At 44.6% G+C, this 16,932-nt stretch overlaps 1 protein-coding gene across 12 annotated transcripts in view; it reads right to left on the bottom strand.

Annotated features, from left to right (window-relative positions):
- TBC1D8 (TBC1 domain family member 8) overlaps positions 1-8,961 on the bottom strand; it is a 102,896-nt gene extending 93,935 nt beyond the window's left edge. For all 12 annotated transcript variants that reach the window (XM_032840344.1, XM_032840341.1, XM_032840340.1 and 9 more), the window contains exon 1: positions 8,681-8,961. In XM_032840344.1, the coding sequence (XP_032696235.1) occupies positions 8,681-8,807 (127 nt within the window). In that variant the 5' untranslated portion in view covers positions 8,808-8,961. The remainder of the gene's footprint in view (positions 1-8,680) is intronic.
- Between the last annotated feature and the right edge of the window lie 7,971 nt (positions 8,962-16,932).

Here is a 16,932-nt window from a genome sequence, read left to right on the forward strand (position 1 = left end):
TTCAGCTAAGGTCATGATCTCAGAGTTGTGAGCCTGAGCCCAGAATCTGGCTCCACACTGAGTGTGGAACCCACTTGGCCTCCCCCTCGGCCCCTCCCCCCACCTCATGCAAACACACTCTAAGAGAAATAAATAATTTACCCATAATTTCTCTCTAGCGCACAGACCTCCCTTCAGCACATGCAAGAACATTAGGTGCTTATCTATTTCCCTTCTCCTCGGAGCTGTCCTATAGCCTTCTGCCCCACTCTAAGCTGGACCTAGAGGAGGTCTTTCAGCCATCATCTCAGGATTGCCCTTCATCATCAGCCTAAAAATTCACTTTTAAGGACTTCTTTTTAAACAAGTAACAGAAAGTATAAACTCTTGCACGAAAAGATTGTACACTTGGCTGCATGGAAATTAAGAATGTTGGTTCTTCAAAAGACCCAAAACAAAAACAAAAAGTCGTCATGGGGCACCTGGGTGGCTCAGTTGTAAAGCATCTGCCTTCCGCTCAGGTCATGAGCCCAGGGTCCTGGGATGGAGCCCCACATCAGGCTCCCTGCTCAGTGGGGAGTCTGCTTCTCCCTCTCCCATTTCCCCTGCTTGTGGTCCCTCTCTCGGTCTGTTTCTGTCAAATAAATACATAAAATCTTAAAAAAAAGTCTACTCATAGAGAAATATTTTTAATATTTCAAAAAGAATACAGAACAGACACATGTGCATGTACACACACAAACACACACATAGCTCCTAAATTAAGAAAAAGGCACTTCCCCATGCCCTTGAGGTTACAGAGCCATGTAACTTGCTTTGGCCAATATAAAGTGAATAGGGGTGCCTGGCTGGCTAAATTGGTAGAGCATGCGATGCTTGAGCTCAGGGTGATGAGTTCAAGCCCAACACTGGGCATAGAGCTTACCCAAAAAAATGAAAATAAATAAATAAATAAAATAAACAAACAAAATTAATAGAAGGGATGGGTGTCACTGCCAGGTGCAAGCTCTAAAAACCAGCATGAGATTCACCAAACTGTCACCCCCCCACACCCCACCTCTCCCTTACTATGCAACCATGGAAACATTAGGAATGGAGCCTCCAGTCAGGCCATCTTGGAGTACCTACATGAGAAAAGAACCCTGGGGACCCCACTGGATGTATACCATGAGGGAGAAATAAACTAATGTGGGTGCACAGAGATGTTTGGGGTATTTGTTATCATAGCATAACCTAGCCCATTTTGGCTGATACACCTGACAGGGTCACTAACAGGTATAGTCCCTGGAGAAACTTCCACTCATACGAACACTACACAAGAATGTTCATAGCAGGGGCACCTTGGTGGCTCAGTCGGGTAAGCGTCTGCCTTCTGCTCAGGTCATGATCCCATAGTCCTGGGATTGAGCTCTTTATCAGACTTCTTGCTCAGCGGGGAGCCTGCTTCTCTCTCTGCCTGCCACTCCCCCTGCTTGTGCGTGCTCTCTCTCTTTAAAATCTTAAAAAAAAAAATGTCCATAGCAGCATTATTTATAATTTAAAAAAACAACTAGAAACCCAAATATCAACTGACAAGAAAATAAATAATGGATTATTATTGGATTACTGGATTAATGGATTACTACCTAGCAGCAAAAATGAATGAACATGGCTATACACATCAACATCGTTCAACAGTAGAGAAATACAACTATATGTATATATAAAACTATAAATATAACTAGGATGTGGAAAAATAAGCTTCAGGAAAAATAAGTAAGATATTATTCCTTTTGTATAAAGTTATAAAAGCACACAAAACTCAACAATGTATTAAGGAGGGGAATGTAATCAGAAAAACTCAGGAGAACTCTTAAACATTGCAAATATTCTATTTTTTAGTGACAGGTGATAGGTATTGTATTACTTATATTTTATATTTACATTATATCCTCTTGTGCACATAGATTTCCCATCTTAAAGCTTCAGGCAAACTACAATCTTATTTATTATTTTTGAATATTTTGAATATCCATTCTCTATCAGTAACTACTTGTTCAGAAGAAAATCAATCACAGCATACAGTACCCTTTCCTCAGGAGAGTTTCTTTAGGGCTGTTTATTTTGTTGTTGATTTTTCCTTCCTTTTTTAAAGTGAAAAGCAGGAAGCAGAAAAATAAAATCTGGTGGAACAACAGACCCACCAAATGTTCAGGAATATTAATGACTCATCTCCGCAGAGCTGTGTCAGTTGGCTGGTGATGTACTAGGGAAATCATTCTGGGTCTGTATAGGGTCATTTACATAAAGGTTACCAACGGGCAGTTCTAACAGCTGGGCTGGCACAGCTGACAAACCACCACTAGTCCTTACAGGCATGCAGGGCAGGCCTGAGAAAATGCAATGACGACGCTATTATTTATTCCTGTTTTTTGCATAATTCCCATTTTTAGGATGATACGAAACATTTCTCAACCTCAAAGGCTCACACCTATCAATTCTACCTCAATAGCCATGGATTTGCTAAGTATTTATTGAGTGCTCTAGTGACAGACACTGTTCACTGCTGGAGGCATAATGGTGAGGGACACAGAGCTGGGAGCTCTGTCCTGAAGCTCACGATCCGGTTCCCCAGAAAGTGATAAAGCCACAAAAGGCCACATCACAGCACAGTGTAAGCACTATAAAGGAAAAAGCAGAGGCAGGAGAAGAGGATCAGAGGAGGGAGGGGTCCAGGGCACCATCACCAGGCAGTGGACTCAGACTGAGATCTGAAGGGTGAGAGAGGGAGAAAGGAATTAGCCAGGCAGAGGGGGAGGTGAGGGCACCTCCTGCAGAAGGGACGGCAAGGCGAGGTCCTGGGAAGTACCTAACAAGCTGGAGTGTCTGTGCTTATGAGGAGAAAGGGAAGGAGAAAGACGTGGTACAGGATAGCTCATGCAACACCCAAGCAGCTGTTAAAATTTGCTCAGGGCTGGTTTCAGTACAAATGATTAAAGTTTTTAAAATTAGGGGGAAAATCTGTCCTGGAAATATGATCAGATTTACTACTTTCATTTAAAATAAATTCCTCCTCTAACCAATGCTGCCAGAATATAGAGTCAGGATCATAAAATCCTATCCCTTCACGGCTAATAAATGAATTCTTTAAAAGCTACAAGCCTCTCAATCATTTTCAGCTCTTCCTAAAGAGTTCCAATTAGGCTGAGATGGCTGGCTCTAGCCTCTGCTACTGTGCCACCCACACATTTGTACCTCACATTATTCCTCGAGGGACACAGTCCCTGCCTTGTTTGATTACCTAATTACAGTGCACTTCTTATGCTTTCATTAAAGGCAACTGTTGGAAACCCCCAAGCTTTTACTAATAGCTTATCAGCCCTTAAAAATAAATCAGTTATTTTACCTGTATATCTGTATTGGAAGATATCTTCCAATTTATGCTCCTAAAATCAAAATGCTTCTTTTATTTGTGTTTCTTCCTTATTGTACTTTTGGAAAACAAGACCAAAGCACATAAGACTCTAGAGCCATTATCTGGAACTCTACACAATGCAAAGACTGCCCCGTTAAACCGAAGATTAAAACCACCAGCAAATTCAGGGGCACCTGGCTGGCTCAGTCGGTGGAGCATGTGACTCTTCATTTCAGGGTGGTGAGTTCAAGCCCCACATTGGGTGTGGAGCCTACTTTGAATGAATGAATGAATGAATGAATGAATGCAGGCAAAAAAACACGAACAAGTTCAGCCACCTGAGCAAGACTACAATCAATGTCAAATGGACTCGCCAAGAAAGGCAACACCTGGGCTTCACCAGTTTCCAACCTTTCAACAGAGTCATTCTAAGCAAGACTAATGACCCCACATGAAACCCTGGTGTCAGGTTCATATCCCCCAGACTTTGGGACACTGTTCCAGTGACAGCAGACAATTCACTCTGGGCGCGGTGACTCACTCACACTCAATGCCTGGAACACCAAGGTGAAGTTCCCTTTATTTACTAAGATTTAACAAAAGATTTCAAAGAAGCTCTGTAAGCAAATCCTGTTAGCACAAACTGCTATTTAAATATTTAACTTTCCAATTACACTTATTAAATACTGCAGTAATGGGGTGCCTGAGTGGCTCAATCAGTTAAATGTCGGACTTTAGCTCAAGTCACAATCCCAGGGTCCTGGGACTGAGTCCCTGCGTGGGCTCCCTGCTCTGCAGGGCGTCTGCTTCTTCCTCTCCCTCTGCCCCTCCTCCCACTCACCGCTCTCACATGCTCATTCTCTAATAAAAATCTTTAAATACATAACACATACATACATACATACATACATTGGTAATAAGTGTTTTCTATATCCACTAGAATGCAAACTTCTTTATAGCACGTTTATTCTAAGAAGCCCTTTCGTTAGTCAATTCTTTAAGTATGACTTTTTTTTTTTTTTCCAAACCTGCAAGGTGGCAAGTGCAGCTAGCTGAGCCCCTCATATAGTTTTAATTCTAAGCCTTGTTTGAATTAGAATTCTTGTGCATTGCTGGTAGGAATCTAAAATGCTGGGAGCTGCCAGAATATAGAGTGTGCCACTCTATATTAGTGAAATAGTTTGTAACCCTCTAAAGTAAGTTTCATCATTGTTCCTGTCGAAGCTGTTAAACTAAAGCTCAAAGAAACGAAATAAACTAGCACAAGGCCTCTCTGCCCTGGATTTGTAATCAATAGGCTTATCTTAACTCAAAGCCCCTATTTTCCACTACACTCTGCTTCCTCCTGTGACCCTAGCTATTGAGGAAACTGTTAGCCCCTATTATAAATGCAGTGACAGGAACAGGGGCTGAAGGTAAACATTCTGGAAAGTAGAAAACATCAAAATTTTCTTCAAATTACAATTTTTTAACTGCCAGCTTCTTTGGGGAAAGAAGTGCAAGATTATACAGGAACACACATAATAGAACACTGAAAAATAAAATCATTCAGAGCAGCCATCTGGGTGACTGACATTCAGTCTTTAAAGCTATGTTTGGGGCGCCTGGGTGGCTCAATCTGTTAAGCATCAGCCTTCGGCTCAGGTGGTGATCTCAGGGTCCTGGGACTGAGCCCCACATTGGGCTTTCTGCTCAGCAGGGAGCCTGCTTCCCCCTCTCTCTCTGCCTGCTTCTCTGTCTACTTATAACCTCTCTGCCAAATAAGTAAATAAAATATATAAGTAAATAAAGTTATGTTTGTGCTGCTCATTTTAAGTGCTTCAGGGAACAATGGGGAGAGGACAGCAAGGGTGTGTTCTGTCGGCCCCTCCCAAATGCTAACTTCTCCCACTCAGTTCTCCCAGAGCTGATTAAACTTAAGAAATATTCCCATACACCTGAAACTAATGTAACATTGTGCATCAACTACGTTTAAATTAAAAAGTTAAAAATAATTTAAAAATATTCCCAAGGGCTAGAGACTGTATGCAACCGAATACTTGCATACCTTAACTTCCTCCCTTCCAGAGCAGCAAAATCGCTTCTGTCCCAGGAGCTTTGGAAACATTTTATGATGCTATATTCAGCCACACCATGTTCTAACTGGAGGAAAAGGTCTCTGCCTCCCACTACTGTCTCAAGCCCAGGATGTCCTTCCCCAGATAGATCCTAGGGGATGGTAACAGGCCACCTGAAAAGCTGAGGCCCTGATCCTTCCCCCTAAAAGTCGGGTGCTACAAAAAAAGACAGAAGGAAGAGGTCTTTGTTTCCCACCCACTACCTCCAGCTTTCCACAGTGATCATACTGCCAGGTAAACAGGAAGCCCAGAAGAGAGAGGGGATGTTCCTATCTCATGTGATCAGCTCAGCCTCAGTCAGAAAAACTGGACCCTCCCCCTCCACCCAGCCTTTAAGAAAAAAATAGATTCCATCATTCATGCATATATTCATTCACGTATTCACCCTACAAACATTTAATGAGCATATACTATGTGCTAGGCACTGTCATATGTAAAATACCTGCCTTCCTAAAACAGACAATTCAGCATGGGGAAACAATGAACAAAATGAAGAAATATATTGTATGTTAGAAAGTGAGAGACAGTTATAGAGAAAATAAAACTGGAGATGGATACAGGAAATGTATATAGGTGTGAGTGTATGTATATTAATAGGAAGATTAATTATAATCCTCAATGAAACAAAACCTTTTATTTCTGAGGGTGGGCAATTTTTAAACATGTCAGATTAAATGCCAATGGAGATCTCATATGTTTAAGCTCCTACTAATAACAAACTCAGCATCACAATAAAAAAAAGACACTTCATTACCACTCCCTTACATTTTATTTTCAAATCCTCTCAACCCATTTCTACTTGCTTCTCTCCAAAAAAATATGCAGAATATGCATGTTAGCCCTCATTATTTTCATTAACTCTGTCTGAAGTCTTAAACCTTTACAATAAATTGCTAAATTAGAATTCTACATATTCTGAAAACCACCACCAACATGAAGCTGCCCTCTGTGTCACATAATCTTGACTTTACAACATATATAAGTGGTTGGGTTAGGACCAGCTCATTGGTGGATGTGGTAACTCTGGGTTGCTCAATCAGCATGGCTCTGGTTAGTTGCTTCCCAGCTAAAACCCTGAAGGTAAAGTATCTAGCAGCCAAAGAGATGTCACACTTCTAACATCAAGAAGAGGTTCTGAGTCCCCAAGAAATAAAGCAAAGTGTCATCTGCCTTTTTATGGTTTTTTGTTTGTTTGTTTTCTCAATCGTATTGTCTTTAACAAGAAAATGGTGCATACTCACCATAAACCCAAACCCAAAGTATATGCCAAGTAAGGCCAAAGCCACGGGTATGATGACATGAGACCTGCTTGATTTTGGAATGCGACAAGGAGGGGCGGCTGCATCATTTTGCATTCATCGCAGTAGATTCTAGACAATAAAGCCAGGCTCTCTGGAAGGGAGGTTGACCTCAGTCTCTATCAGGCATCGTATCTGAGGCTTTGGCCCGCTTGCCTGGACCTGTCTCCCTTGCTAGAAGCCGAATACCCTGGTCTTTCTCAAGGCAGCCACAAGAACACCCCACAATATCAGTGAGCAGTGGATTAATGGTAAAAAACACTTGCTGGGCAGATGTTCCACACGTTCAAACCCTGTCCTCACCCTCCACTAAAGGAGACCATTTACAGGCCAGGTACTGTGTTTAACACATCAAAAATTAAGACACACTGCCCTGGAAGGACTGGGGGGAAAAACCACATCTCTGGCCTCTTTGCCTCTGATGGGCCTCACAGGGCACCACCAACCTCCATTTCCCAAGAGCTCTGGCATGAAGTGCCACTGTGCTGCTCAGGGACTCACCAAGGCCTCTATGGCCTCCCACTTCCTCCACTAACTCCCTCCCTCAGAGCTTAGAGCAGCTCCCAGAGCAGGCCTACCTGCTGCCCAATCTGTCCCCACTACTCACCACGACAAGTCACCCCACTACTACGTCCTTCATCCAGACTCCTCAACCACCCCACCACCCTTCCATTCAGAACGCCACCTAATCATGCCCACCCCTTGACACTCAGTGAAATCCACCCTCTCATGGCATCCAACTGCCAGCTTCTCACCTTCCGAGTCCAAAGTACCGGAAGGGTAATTCCCACAGCAGTTAGTTCTATTTCAGGGACTATTGCTCACATCTCCCCATTCGACTTTACTCCAGGAGAACCTTCCCCCAGAATAAGCAAACACTGGAGTAACGAGCAGTGAGCCTAGAGACCCAAACTCAGTCTATTGGCCTCTCTCTCCAGCCTTGGTCTCATACTCATTCTCAGTATAAGCAGGGATGTAATGGGGGGAAAGAACTAAGGTCTCTTTTATTTCAGATTCCAAAATTTAGAAATTCCATATAGATTCCCTAGACACAAGTGAAAAAGGCTAATAAACTGTTCCTCCATTGACCCATTTAAACAGGTGGCCCAGCTATGCCAGCTGGCCTCAATTTTTCCAAACGCTTGATCACAGAGCTCTGGAGAGTAACTTTTAGAAAAAAATGCTTTGTTTTCTACAAATTTTACAAGCCTGAGTTTTCTCCTCCTATCATTGCTTGTTAGAAACAAATGGGGGCGGCGGGGGGGTGGAAATGACCTGCTCAATTTTGCTACTAAGATCAAAAGCTTGGGATTCGCACTGCCTCAGTTTCTCCTCCCGGTGCGCAGATGGTCTCCCGCCCGCCCCGCCCACAGACCCGACAATCCCCGCTTGCCAGGGTCTCCCGAGCAGCGCCGGGCGGTGGGCCGGCCATGCGTCCCCAGCCGAGACACCACCTGGAGACTCGGGCGCTTCCAGATGGCCGAGTCGGAGCCGGCTGGGGCGCGCCCCGCTGTCACCTGGCCCCGCACCGCGGCCTGCGCTCCTCCCCGGCGGGCCCTTGCCCCCCTAGACTCGCGCTCCAGTCGCCGTTTCTCCTTCGATTCCTGAGCCAAGTCCGGCCTCCATGCGGTCACTGGGCCAGGCAGCGAAGGCACCTGCCTCGCCCGCAAAAACGCACGAGCCCGCAAGTCCCTTTTGCTTCAACCTCGACGGGGGCTTGCAAGAGAAATGCAGACGAAAGGAAAACAAGCCCGAGGCAGGGCCGTCCCGGCCCGGCGTCTCCCACGAAATCGCCCCCTGCGCAGCACCCCGGGCTGGGGGCCGCGGGCCCGGCGGGGAGCGAGGTCCGGGGCCCGGCCCGCTGCGCCCGCCAGCCCCGGCGCGCCCCTTACCCGTGAGGCGGCCGCCCCCCTCGCCGTGCCCGCGGCGCCGCTGCAGGATGAAGTAGCAGCTGCTCTTCTGAGTCACCCAGAGCTTCAGGGCGTTCTTCAGCAGCACCTCCTCGGGCTTGAGCCACATCGCAGCGGTCCGACCGCGCCCGCGGGCCCCGGCTCACATCGCCCCGGCCGCCTGCTGCGCCGGGCCGAGCCCGCTCGGGAGGAAGCGGCAGCCGCAGAGACCGCAGCCGGCCAGCGTCCTGCGCTCCGAGAGTCCCGGGAGCGCGGCCGGCGCTGCTCGCCGCTCGCAGCCAGCGCAGTCGCGCAGGCCCCGCCCCCACCCTGGCTCCGCCCATAGACCCGCCCCGAGTCCGCCCACCGACCACCCCGACTCCTCCAAGCTCTAGTGGCGCCGCCTGGGTTTCCGAGTCCCAGCCTTTCCAGCGCACAGTTCCGGAGTGGAGGGAGGAAGTCCCATCACTGCTGCCAGGTACCCCCTCCTCTCTCCGCTGCGCTTGCGGGGAGCGCCTCGACTCTTGTCTTTCCTCCGCCGGTAGTGGGAGACAGCTCGGGACCGCAGGACTTGTCTCCCCGCCCCTCACTCTGAGAGGAGGAGGGGCAAGGGAGAAGGACATCTTGTTCTCACAGCTGCAGGTTGCCCAGCTGAGGGCATTTGTTTTGAGGGGCAGCAGGATGCACTACGGAAAACCCAGGTGTGTTTGGCATACCGTAGCATTTAACATAACTGGAACATTTTTACAGACAATCAAAAAATAGTATTAAAATTTTTAAATAATTGTTTTCCAATTTTTAAAAACGCTTGGCCCACGTCTTCCATGCTCTCATGAGGAATCCGACACAGCTGCTGAAGAGGTAGCGATGTTGCAGGACCCTGAAGCAAGGCGTCAGACCAAACTCAAACTGGATGCCCTCGTGTGTATATTAGGGGCCCCCCTGCGAGTCCCCTACCCCGCAATGAAACCAGTCGCATTTGTTCTAAGAGAACTGAAAGGCTGGGAAATACGGGGTAGGTGATATTAAAGAAAAGCTACAGGGAAGGTGGAGGTAGGATTTTAAGAATGAGTATTTCCTCAAAGCTCTTGTAGAAATAGACAAATGGTAGCCGACCTTGAACGGCCTGGTCGTCCTCCTCCTAGCTGTGTCCTTGGAAAGGCAGAGAATCCCAACACCGCGAGCAAAAGAGAAGTAAAGAAAAACACCCACCAAAACGGCGCTCGGGTTTTGACAAAGAGGTCCCTGACAAAACGTGACTTAATTAGGACAGAACCGAAAAGTTGAAGTAAATCCCCCACCCAACACATGAGAACTGAGTGACACTTCTCTCTGGCAGCCAGGGAGTCTGCAGAGGATCAGAAGGGGTCAGCTCAAAGCCTAGACCTGACCAGGTGGCTGGAAGTCCCATGAAGAACCCTGTGCAAGGGGCAAACAGAAATGCCCACCCAGGGGGGCAGGGACATCTGTGGTCAAGCACTGAAGACCACTGACAAATACCCTCTGAGTAAAACTGAGGAAAGAAGTCAGCTGTGATCAGGGGGACTTGGGTGCACTGGAGCGTATGGCCAGGGATGGCAAGAAAATATTTCTTCCAGAAACATTCACGGGAAACTCCATCTCTCAGACATGCTGCCAGGTCTTGGGATTGCAGAGACTGGGAAATGGGCCCTGCCCTGATGGACTCATAGGTAAGCAAATGAGCACAAAGCATAGTGGAAGTTATGGTGGGAACAGTGGGGATGCAGAGAATCAAGTGTCCGTTCCTCAGGGAGGGGACTGAGAAAACCCCCACAGAACAGCTCTTGCCTGACTGGGGCTTGGGAAATGAATATGTATTTGCCACCAGGTCCAGTAGAAAGGACATGTCTAGTAAATGGATCAGTATATATGATGTTGTGGTTTAGGGCACAGGGCATGCAACCTACAGAAGTCAGCCTCCTGGGCACAGAGCAAGGTGAAGAAGGTTGGAAAGGGGCCAATGGAGAGTATCTGGCATGGCGGTAACAACATCCTCCTCTTGCTCATGTCTGGGTGTTCATCACCTCTTTTTGGTGTTATGGTTTGAATTGTGTCTCCCAGATTTCTTAGGTTGAAGTCCTAATTTCTAGTACCTCAGAATGTGACTTTATTTGGAAATAGAGTCGCTGCAGATGTGATTAGTTAAGTTACAGTAAGGTCATTAGGGTGGGCCTCAATGCAAAATGACTGGTGTCCTTACAAAAGGGAAATTGAGACACAGACATGCACACAGAACACCTTGAGAATTTGGGAGTTGTGTTGGCCACAAGCCAAAGTACTACCGGAAGCCAGTAGAAAGGCCTGGAACAGATCTTTTCCTAGTGCTCTCAGAAGGAACCAACCCTACCGACACCCAGATCTCAGACTTCTAGCCTCTGGAACAGTGAGACAATTTCTGTTGTTTGAAACCACAGGGTTGGTGGTGCTTTGTTATGGCAATTCCAACAAACAAATACAGCTGGCTCCCTAAGCCTGTCCACACCTGTTCAGTAGCAAGTCTCTTGAACCATTCTGAGTTGGATTCTGTTTCCTGCCAGGACCCTGACTGCTGCCTGGAGTGGCCCCAGGGTAAGTTCCTCAATATGGAATTCTGGCTGGGTTACTCACCTATCTGTGCGTGCAGAGGGAGCAAAAGGGATATAGTCATCTGTGGCCCACAGATGCAGCAAGATACTCCAATTAGCACTGCGGTAGTGTGAGGGGCAGATGGGGGACAAGGCTTTGGGGGTTCTTGCTGTTGCACTGGATTGCAGTAATGATAACTACAAAGGCTAGAGAGCAAGATGGCTGTTTCTAACTGCTCTAGAGAGTTTGCTTACTTGTTTATTTGTTTACAGATAAGCGGAAGTATTATGTTCCCATCTCAAGGTATAGATGTGGTGAAATCAAAAGAATCCTTTATCCAGTAGAGCCATAAGACAGACAAGGGTCATCTTCGGATCTCAAATACTGTAGTTCAGGTTACAGAATTATTGGGAAGGATAAATGCTCCATCTCAGTAAGTTCTCTTGCTACAATTAGGACGCTGATAGGGAATTAGAACCATAGACTTGTGATGGGAATATTTGGTTGGATGCAGACAGTGATAATTACATGGTACAATGGAGGTGTTAGCTAAAGCTACAATGGCAATCATATTGCAGTATAAATGTATCAAATCAATACGGTAGTCTTCTCTTACCCTCGGTTTCAGTTACGTGCTGTCAGCTGCTGTCTGGGAAAAGACGATCTTCCTCTGATCTATCGACAGAAGGTCAGCGGTAGCCTGACGCTAAATACAATGCCAATGTCATTCACCTCACTCCATCTCATCACATGAGCATTTTTTAAAAGATTTTATTTATTTATTTATGTATATGAGAGTGAGGGAACATGATCAGGAGGAGGGGGAGAGGGAGAAGCAGGCTCCCCACTGAGCAGGGAGCCTGTCACGGGGCATGCTCCCAGGACCCCGAGACCATGACCCGAGCCTAAGTCAGATGCTTAACTGACTGATCTGCCCAGGTGCACCTCATCACATGAGCATTTTATCATCTTACATCATCACGAGAGAAAGAAGGGTGAGTACAGACAAAAAGATATTTTGAGAGAGACCACATTATTTACGTAACTTTTATAGCAGTATATTGTTGTAATTGTTGTATTTCATTATTATTGTAGTTAATCTCTAACTGTGCCTAATCTATACATTAACCTTCATAATAGGTACATATTTGTATAGGAAAAACAGTATGTATATAGGATTCGGTCCTGTCCATGGTTTCAGGCACCCACTGGGGGGCTTGGAACATATCCCCTGCGGATAAATGGGGACTACCATATGTTGTACCCCTTAAATTTACACAATGTTATATGTCAATTATATCTCAGTTGTAAAAAAGAAAGTTGGATGCAGAAACTTGAAAAAACAGGAGACAGAGATTAGCACAATTAGAATAGAAATTGATAAAATTATTCCAAAAAACTATCAAAAAAGTTATTAAGACAAATGTATAAGAGCGGATAAATCCAAAAGATATTGAAAAATTAATACAGTCTTTACAAAAACTGATCAATAGAAAGAAAAAAGATTCAAAATAGAGCTTCATAAATGCAAAAAAAATAGACTCCATTGCAGATTCTAGAGTTACTGAACAAACAACGCTAATATATTATTAATAATAATTTAAAAAGCTGAGTCCCCAAATCCCAAACCTCCCTTGCCAATAAAAGCAGCATTTCCCTCTATGAGGAAACTAGCATTCACTAATGTGAAGAGGTCTCAAGACTTCACCTGAGGTGTTTGCCTCCCATGTAAATGCCTGTTCTCCTCAAAACCTGCCCACATGGCACCTCACTGGCTTCAGGCCCATAACAAGAGTAAACTCCCAGCATAGCCCAGAAAGATCATTTCAAGGTCTGTTGGGGTGAGGGTGGAAATAGATTCATACAGCAAGGGAGTTAGAATATCCTGCCAATATACATGGAGAGAAAGCTGACAGTCATATGTAGGCATGGAATCTAAAGTGTTAAACCAAGGAGGATGAAACATAAGTTTGGATTCAGCAAAATGTATGAATAAGTATGTACTCACTCAGGACTCCTGATGTAATGTTATATTCAGCACCTGTGGGTGGCTCTAACGTTTGATTCCTTCGTTTATTGAACCCTGGATTTAACAATGGCCTATAGTCAATGAGGCTGAGAAGCCAAAATTTCCCTGGCATACTCTAGACTAAGAAAAAAGTCTGAAGATTCAGGAAGTAAGAATGTTTGAGTGCTTATATTTTTTCAACCAACTCAGCCACCACCCCCTGACCACACCATGCGTCTTCATTAAGACATTAAGAGATGTAGGGAATTTCTTTTTCTAGTAAAGGCAGTTGAAGACCACCCTTCTACTGCAAACAATCACAGAAGCTGGACAAAGTGTAAAAGCAAATCTCTTTCAAGTCATGAAAGAACTACTATGGCAGCACAGACATGTCTCTGGGGAGGTGAAACTGATGTACAATCAGGTTCTTCCCTTCAAAGTCTGTGCTGAATCCCAAGTTGCAGCTAGGAGACTAAGAAGCCAAGTGCACCTTCTGGAAGTTTACAGGCGCAGAGAGACAAACCTTGGAGTTAGGATCCCTGAAGTGTGACATCCCCAGAGTAGGAGAAGACAAGACTTCACAAAGAGGAACCCCACAAGCTTCTCAGTGCCTAATTAAAATAAAATCTCCCCCAACCATAATTACCTTCCAGGAGCAAAAGTGTACACTCCAGCAGTTGATAACACCATCCAAGAGCCTCAATTTTTTTTCTGTGATCTTTCATACACCATATTCAGCATCAGTACATTACCACGTGTAATAGGAAACAAGACCACATGATTAAGAATCAAGAGAAAAAAGAATAAGATCTATTAGTAACAAGTTCACAGAATAGCCAGATATTGGAGTTTCCAGACACAGAATAGGATTTTATATGTATATAAATAATAAGTTCAAGAACTGAGATAAAAGTAGAATTTCACTGCCTTTGGCTCAGGTCATGATTCCAGAGTCCCAGGATCAGTTCTGCCTGGGGCTCCCAGCTCCACAGAGAGTCTGCTTCTCCCTCTGACCTTCTCCCCTCTCATGCTCTCTCTCATTCTTTCTCAAATAAATAAATACAATCTTAAAAAAATAGTATTTCAGCAAAGAACTAGAAAAAATGTATACATTTTTGAAAGATCAAAAGGAAATCTTAGAATCGCAAAAACATAACACTTGAAATTAAGAATTCCATAGATGAGTATAAAAGTAGACTACACAAAGTTGGAACATTAGCAATCCAGAGGATTAATCAAAAAAGATAGCCAGGTATTTCTCCCAAGAAGATATGCAAAGGCCAATAAGCACATGAAAAAATACTCAACATCATTAGCCATCAGGGAAATGCAAATCAAAACTATAATGAGAAGCGCCTGGGTGGCTCAGTCAGTTGAGCTTCTGCCTTTGGCTCAGATCATGATCCCAGGGTCCTGGGATCAAGCCCTGCATTGAGTTCCCTACCTAGAGAGCCTGCTTATCCCTCTCCCTCTGCCCCTCCCCTGCTCATGCTCTCAATCTTTCTCTCTCAAAATAAATAGATAAAATCTTAAAAAAAAAAAAAAACTATAATGAGATACCACATTGCACTCACTAGGATGGCTGCAGTTAGAAGACAAAAAACAGACAATAACAAGCATTGGTGAAATCAGAACTGTCAGACATCACTGGTGAGAATTTGTGTGTGTGTGTGTGTGTGTGTGTGTGTGTGTGTATGTTTAAGATTTTATTTATTTATTTGTCAGGGGGAGAGAGAGAACACAAGCAGGGGGACCGGGAGGCAGAGGGAGAAGCAGGCTCTCTGCCAAGCAAGGAGCCCAATGTGGGACTCGATTCCAGGACCCTGGGATCATGACCTGAGCCAAAGGCAAACACGTAACCTACTGAGCCACCCAGCCGTCCCTTCTGGTGAGAATTTAAATGGTGTAGTTTCTTTGGAAAACAGTTCTCAAAAAGTTAAAGTTACTATAGGACCCAGCAATTCTATTCCTAGGTATGCACCCAAGAAAAAGGAGAATCCACATTCACATAAAAAATTTTACATGAATGTTCAGAGCAGCATTATTCATAATAGTTAAAAAGTGGAAACAACACAAATGTCCATCATCTGATGAATGGGTAAATAAAATGTGCTGTAGCCGTACAATGGAAGATTATTTCAGCCATAAAAAGGAATTAAGTACTGGTGCAAGCCACAGTAGAACATAGTTGAATCTTGAAAGCCACTATGCTAAATGAAAGAAACTAGACACAAAGAACCATGTATTCTATGATTCCATTTATATGCAATGTCCAGAATAAGCAAATCTATAGACATGGATAATAGGCTAGTGATTGTCATGGACTGGGGAGAGTGGGGAGGGGGAAAAATGAAGAGTAACTGCTTAATGGATATGGGGTTTTCTTTGAAGTGATAAAAAATGTTTTGGAAAATACAATGGTGCTTGCACAACATTGTGAGTATACTGAAAACCACAGAATTGTACACTTTGAAAAGCAACTTGTAGAAAATGGATAGTAATGGAAACAATTCTTGTCCAAAGCAATGCAAGTAAACTTTGGTCCATAGGGATGCCCCCACCATAAGATTTTTTTTTTAAGATTTTATTTATTTATTTGACAGAGAGAGAGATCACAAGTAGGTAGAGAGAGAGAGGAGGAAGCAGGATCCCTGCTGAGCAGAGAGCCCGATGTGGGGCTCGATCCCAGGACCCTGAGATCATGACCTGAACCGAAGGCAGAGGCTTTAACCCACTGAGCCACCCAGGCGCCCCAATATTTTAATCCATTTTGTATCTATTAGCAAATTCACTTCAACATTCCTGGCTAATATCTATATCTGTACCTATTTATCGGTTCTTCACATTCTCCTTTGAGCTAGTCTTAATGAGGGAAACGTACTGTTTCCCTCATTAATTACAGAGTTGAATGAAACTGTTACTCCATGTTCATTTGATGCCTACAATGAGAGGTATGCTTTTAGTGTTTTGAAGATTATACTTTGGCAGTAAGAAAAAGAGAAACATGACCGGCAGGATGCTGAAATTACTTCACTGTAGTAGAAAGATGGGGGAATGGAAAGAGAAGTTAACCTTTGCTCCCCTACAGAGAATACAAACACCCCCACTAAATATACCCTCTAGCCCCTTGCAAAAAGATGATACTTTTCCAAAACCCTTGGCAAAGCATGTCTGGAGAAATAGGCTGGTCTGCAGGACTTGTCTTTCTGAGAGCACCCAAATCTCAGTGGCCACCTCCTCCTCACTCTGAATAGTGGTTTGAGAAAGAACATAGGGACACAGGCACAGATGCGTTCCCTGCCTTGGGATGGTAACCATTCAGTGATGAAAGTACGCCTTCATTCACCTACTCAAAACTTGAGTGACACTATCTGCCTGTGAGTTGGGATTAGGTTAGAATGACAGTTAGGGTTCAGGTTAGGTTGGGGTTACAGTCAAGGTTAGGTAAGGGTTAGGTTAGGGTGAGGATTAAGGTTAGGTTAGGGTATAGGTTAGGTTTAAGGACTTACATATCAGGTGATTGGCCAACGTGGCCATGGGTTTAATAAGAAACACCAGAAGTCTTTTCTTTAGAAGTGGGAAACGGCTCATATGAGTCTGTCCTTGTCTACAGTGCTCCACCTTTGGGTGGCAGTGATCCAGGACCCTGGGTCTCAACTCA

Source organism: Lontra canadensis, unplaced genomic scaffold, assembly GCF_010015895.1.
Source record: "Lontra canadensis isolate GAN:19392208 unplaced genomic scaffold, GSC_riverotter_1.0 scaffold112, whole genome shotgun sequence".
NCBI lineage: Eukaryota > Metazoa > Chordata > Mammalia > Carnivora > Mustelidae > Lontra > Lontra canadensis.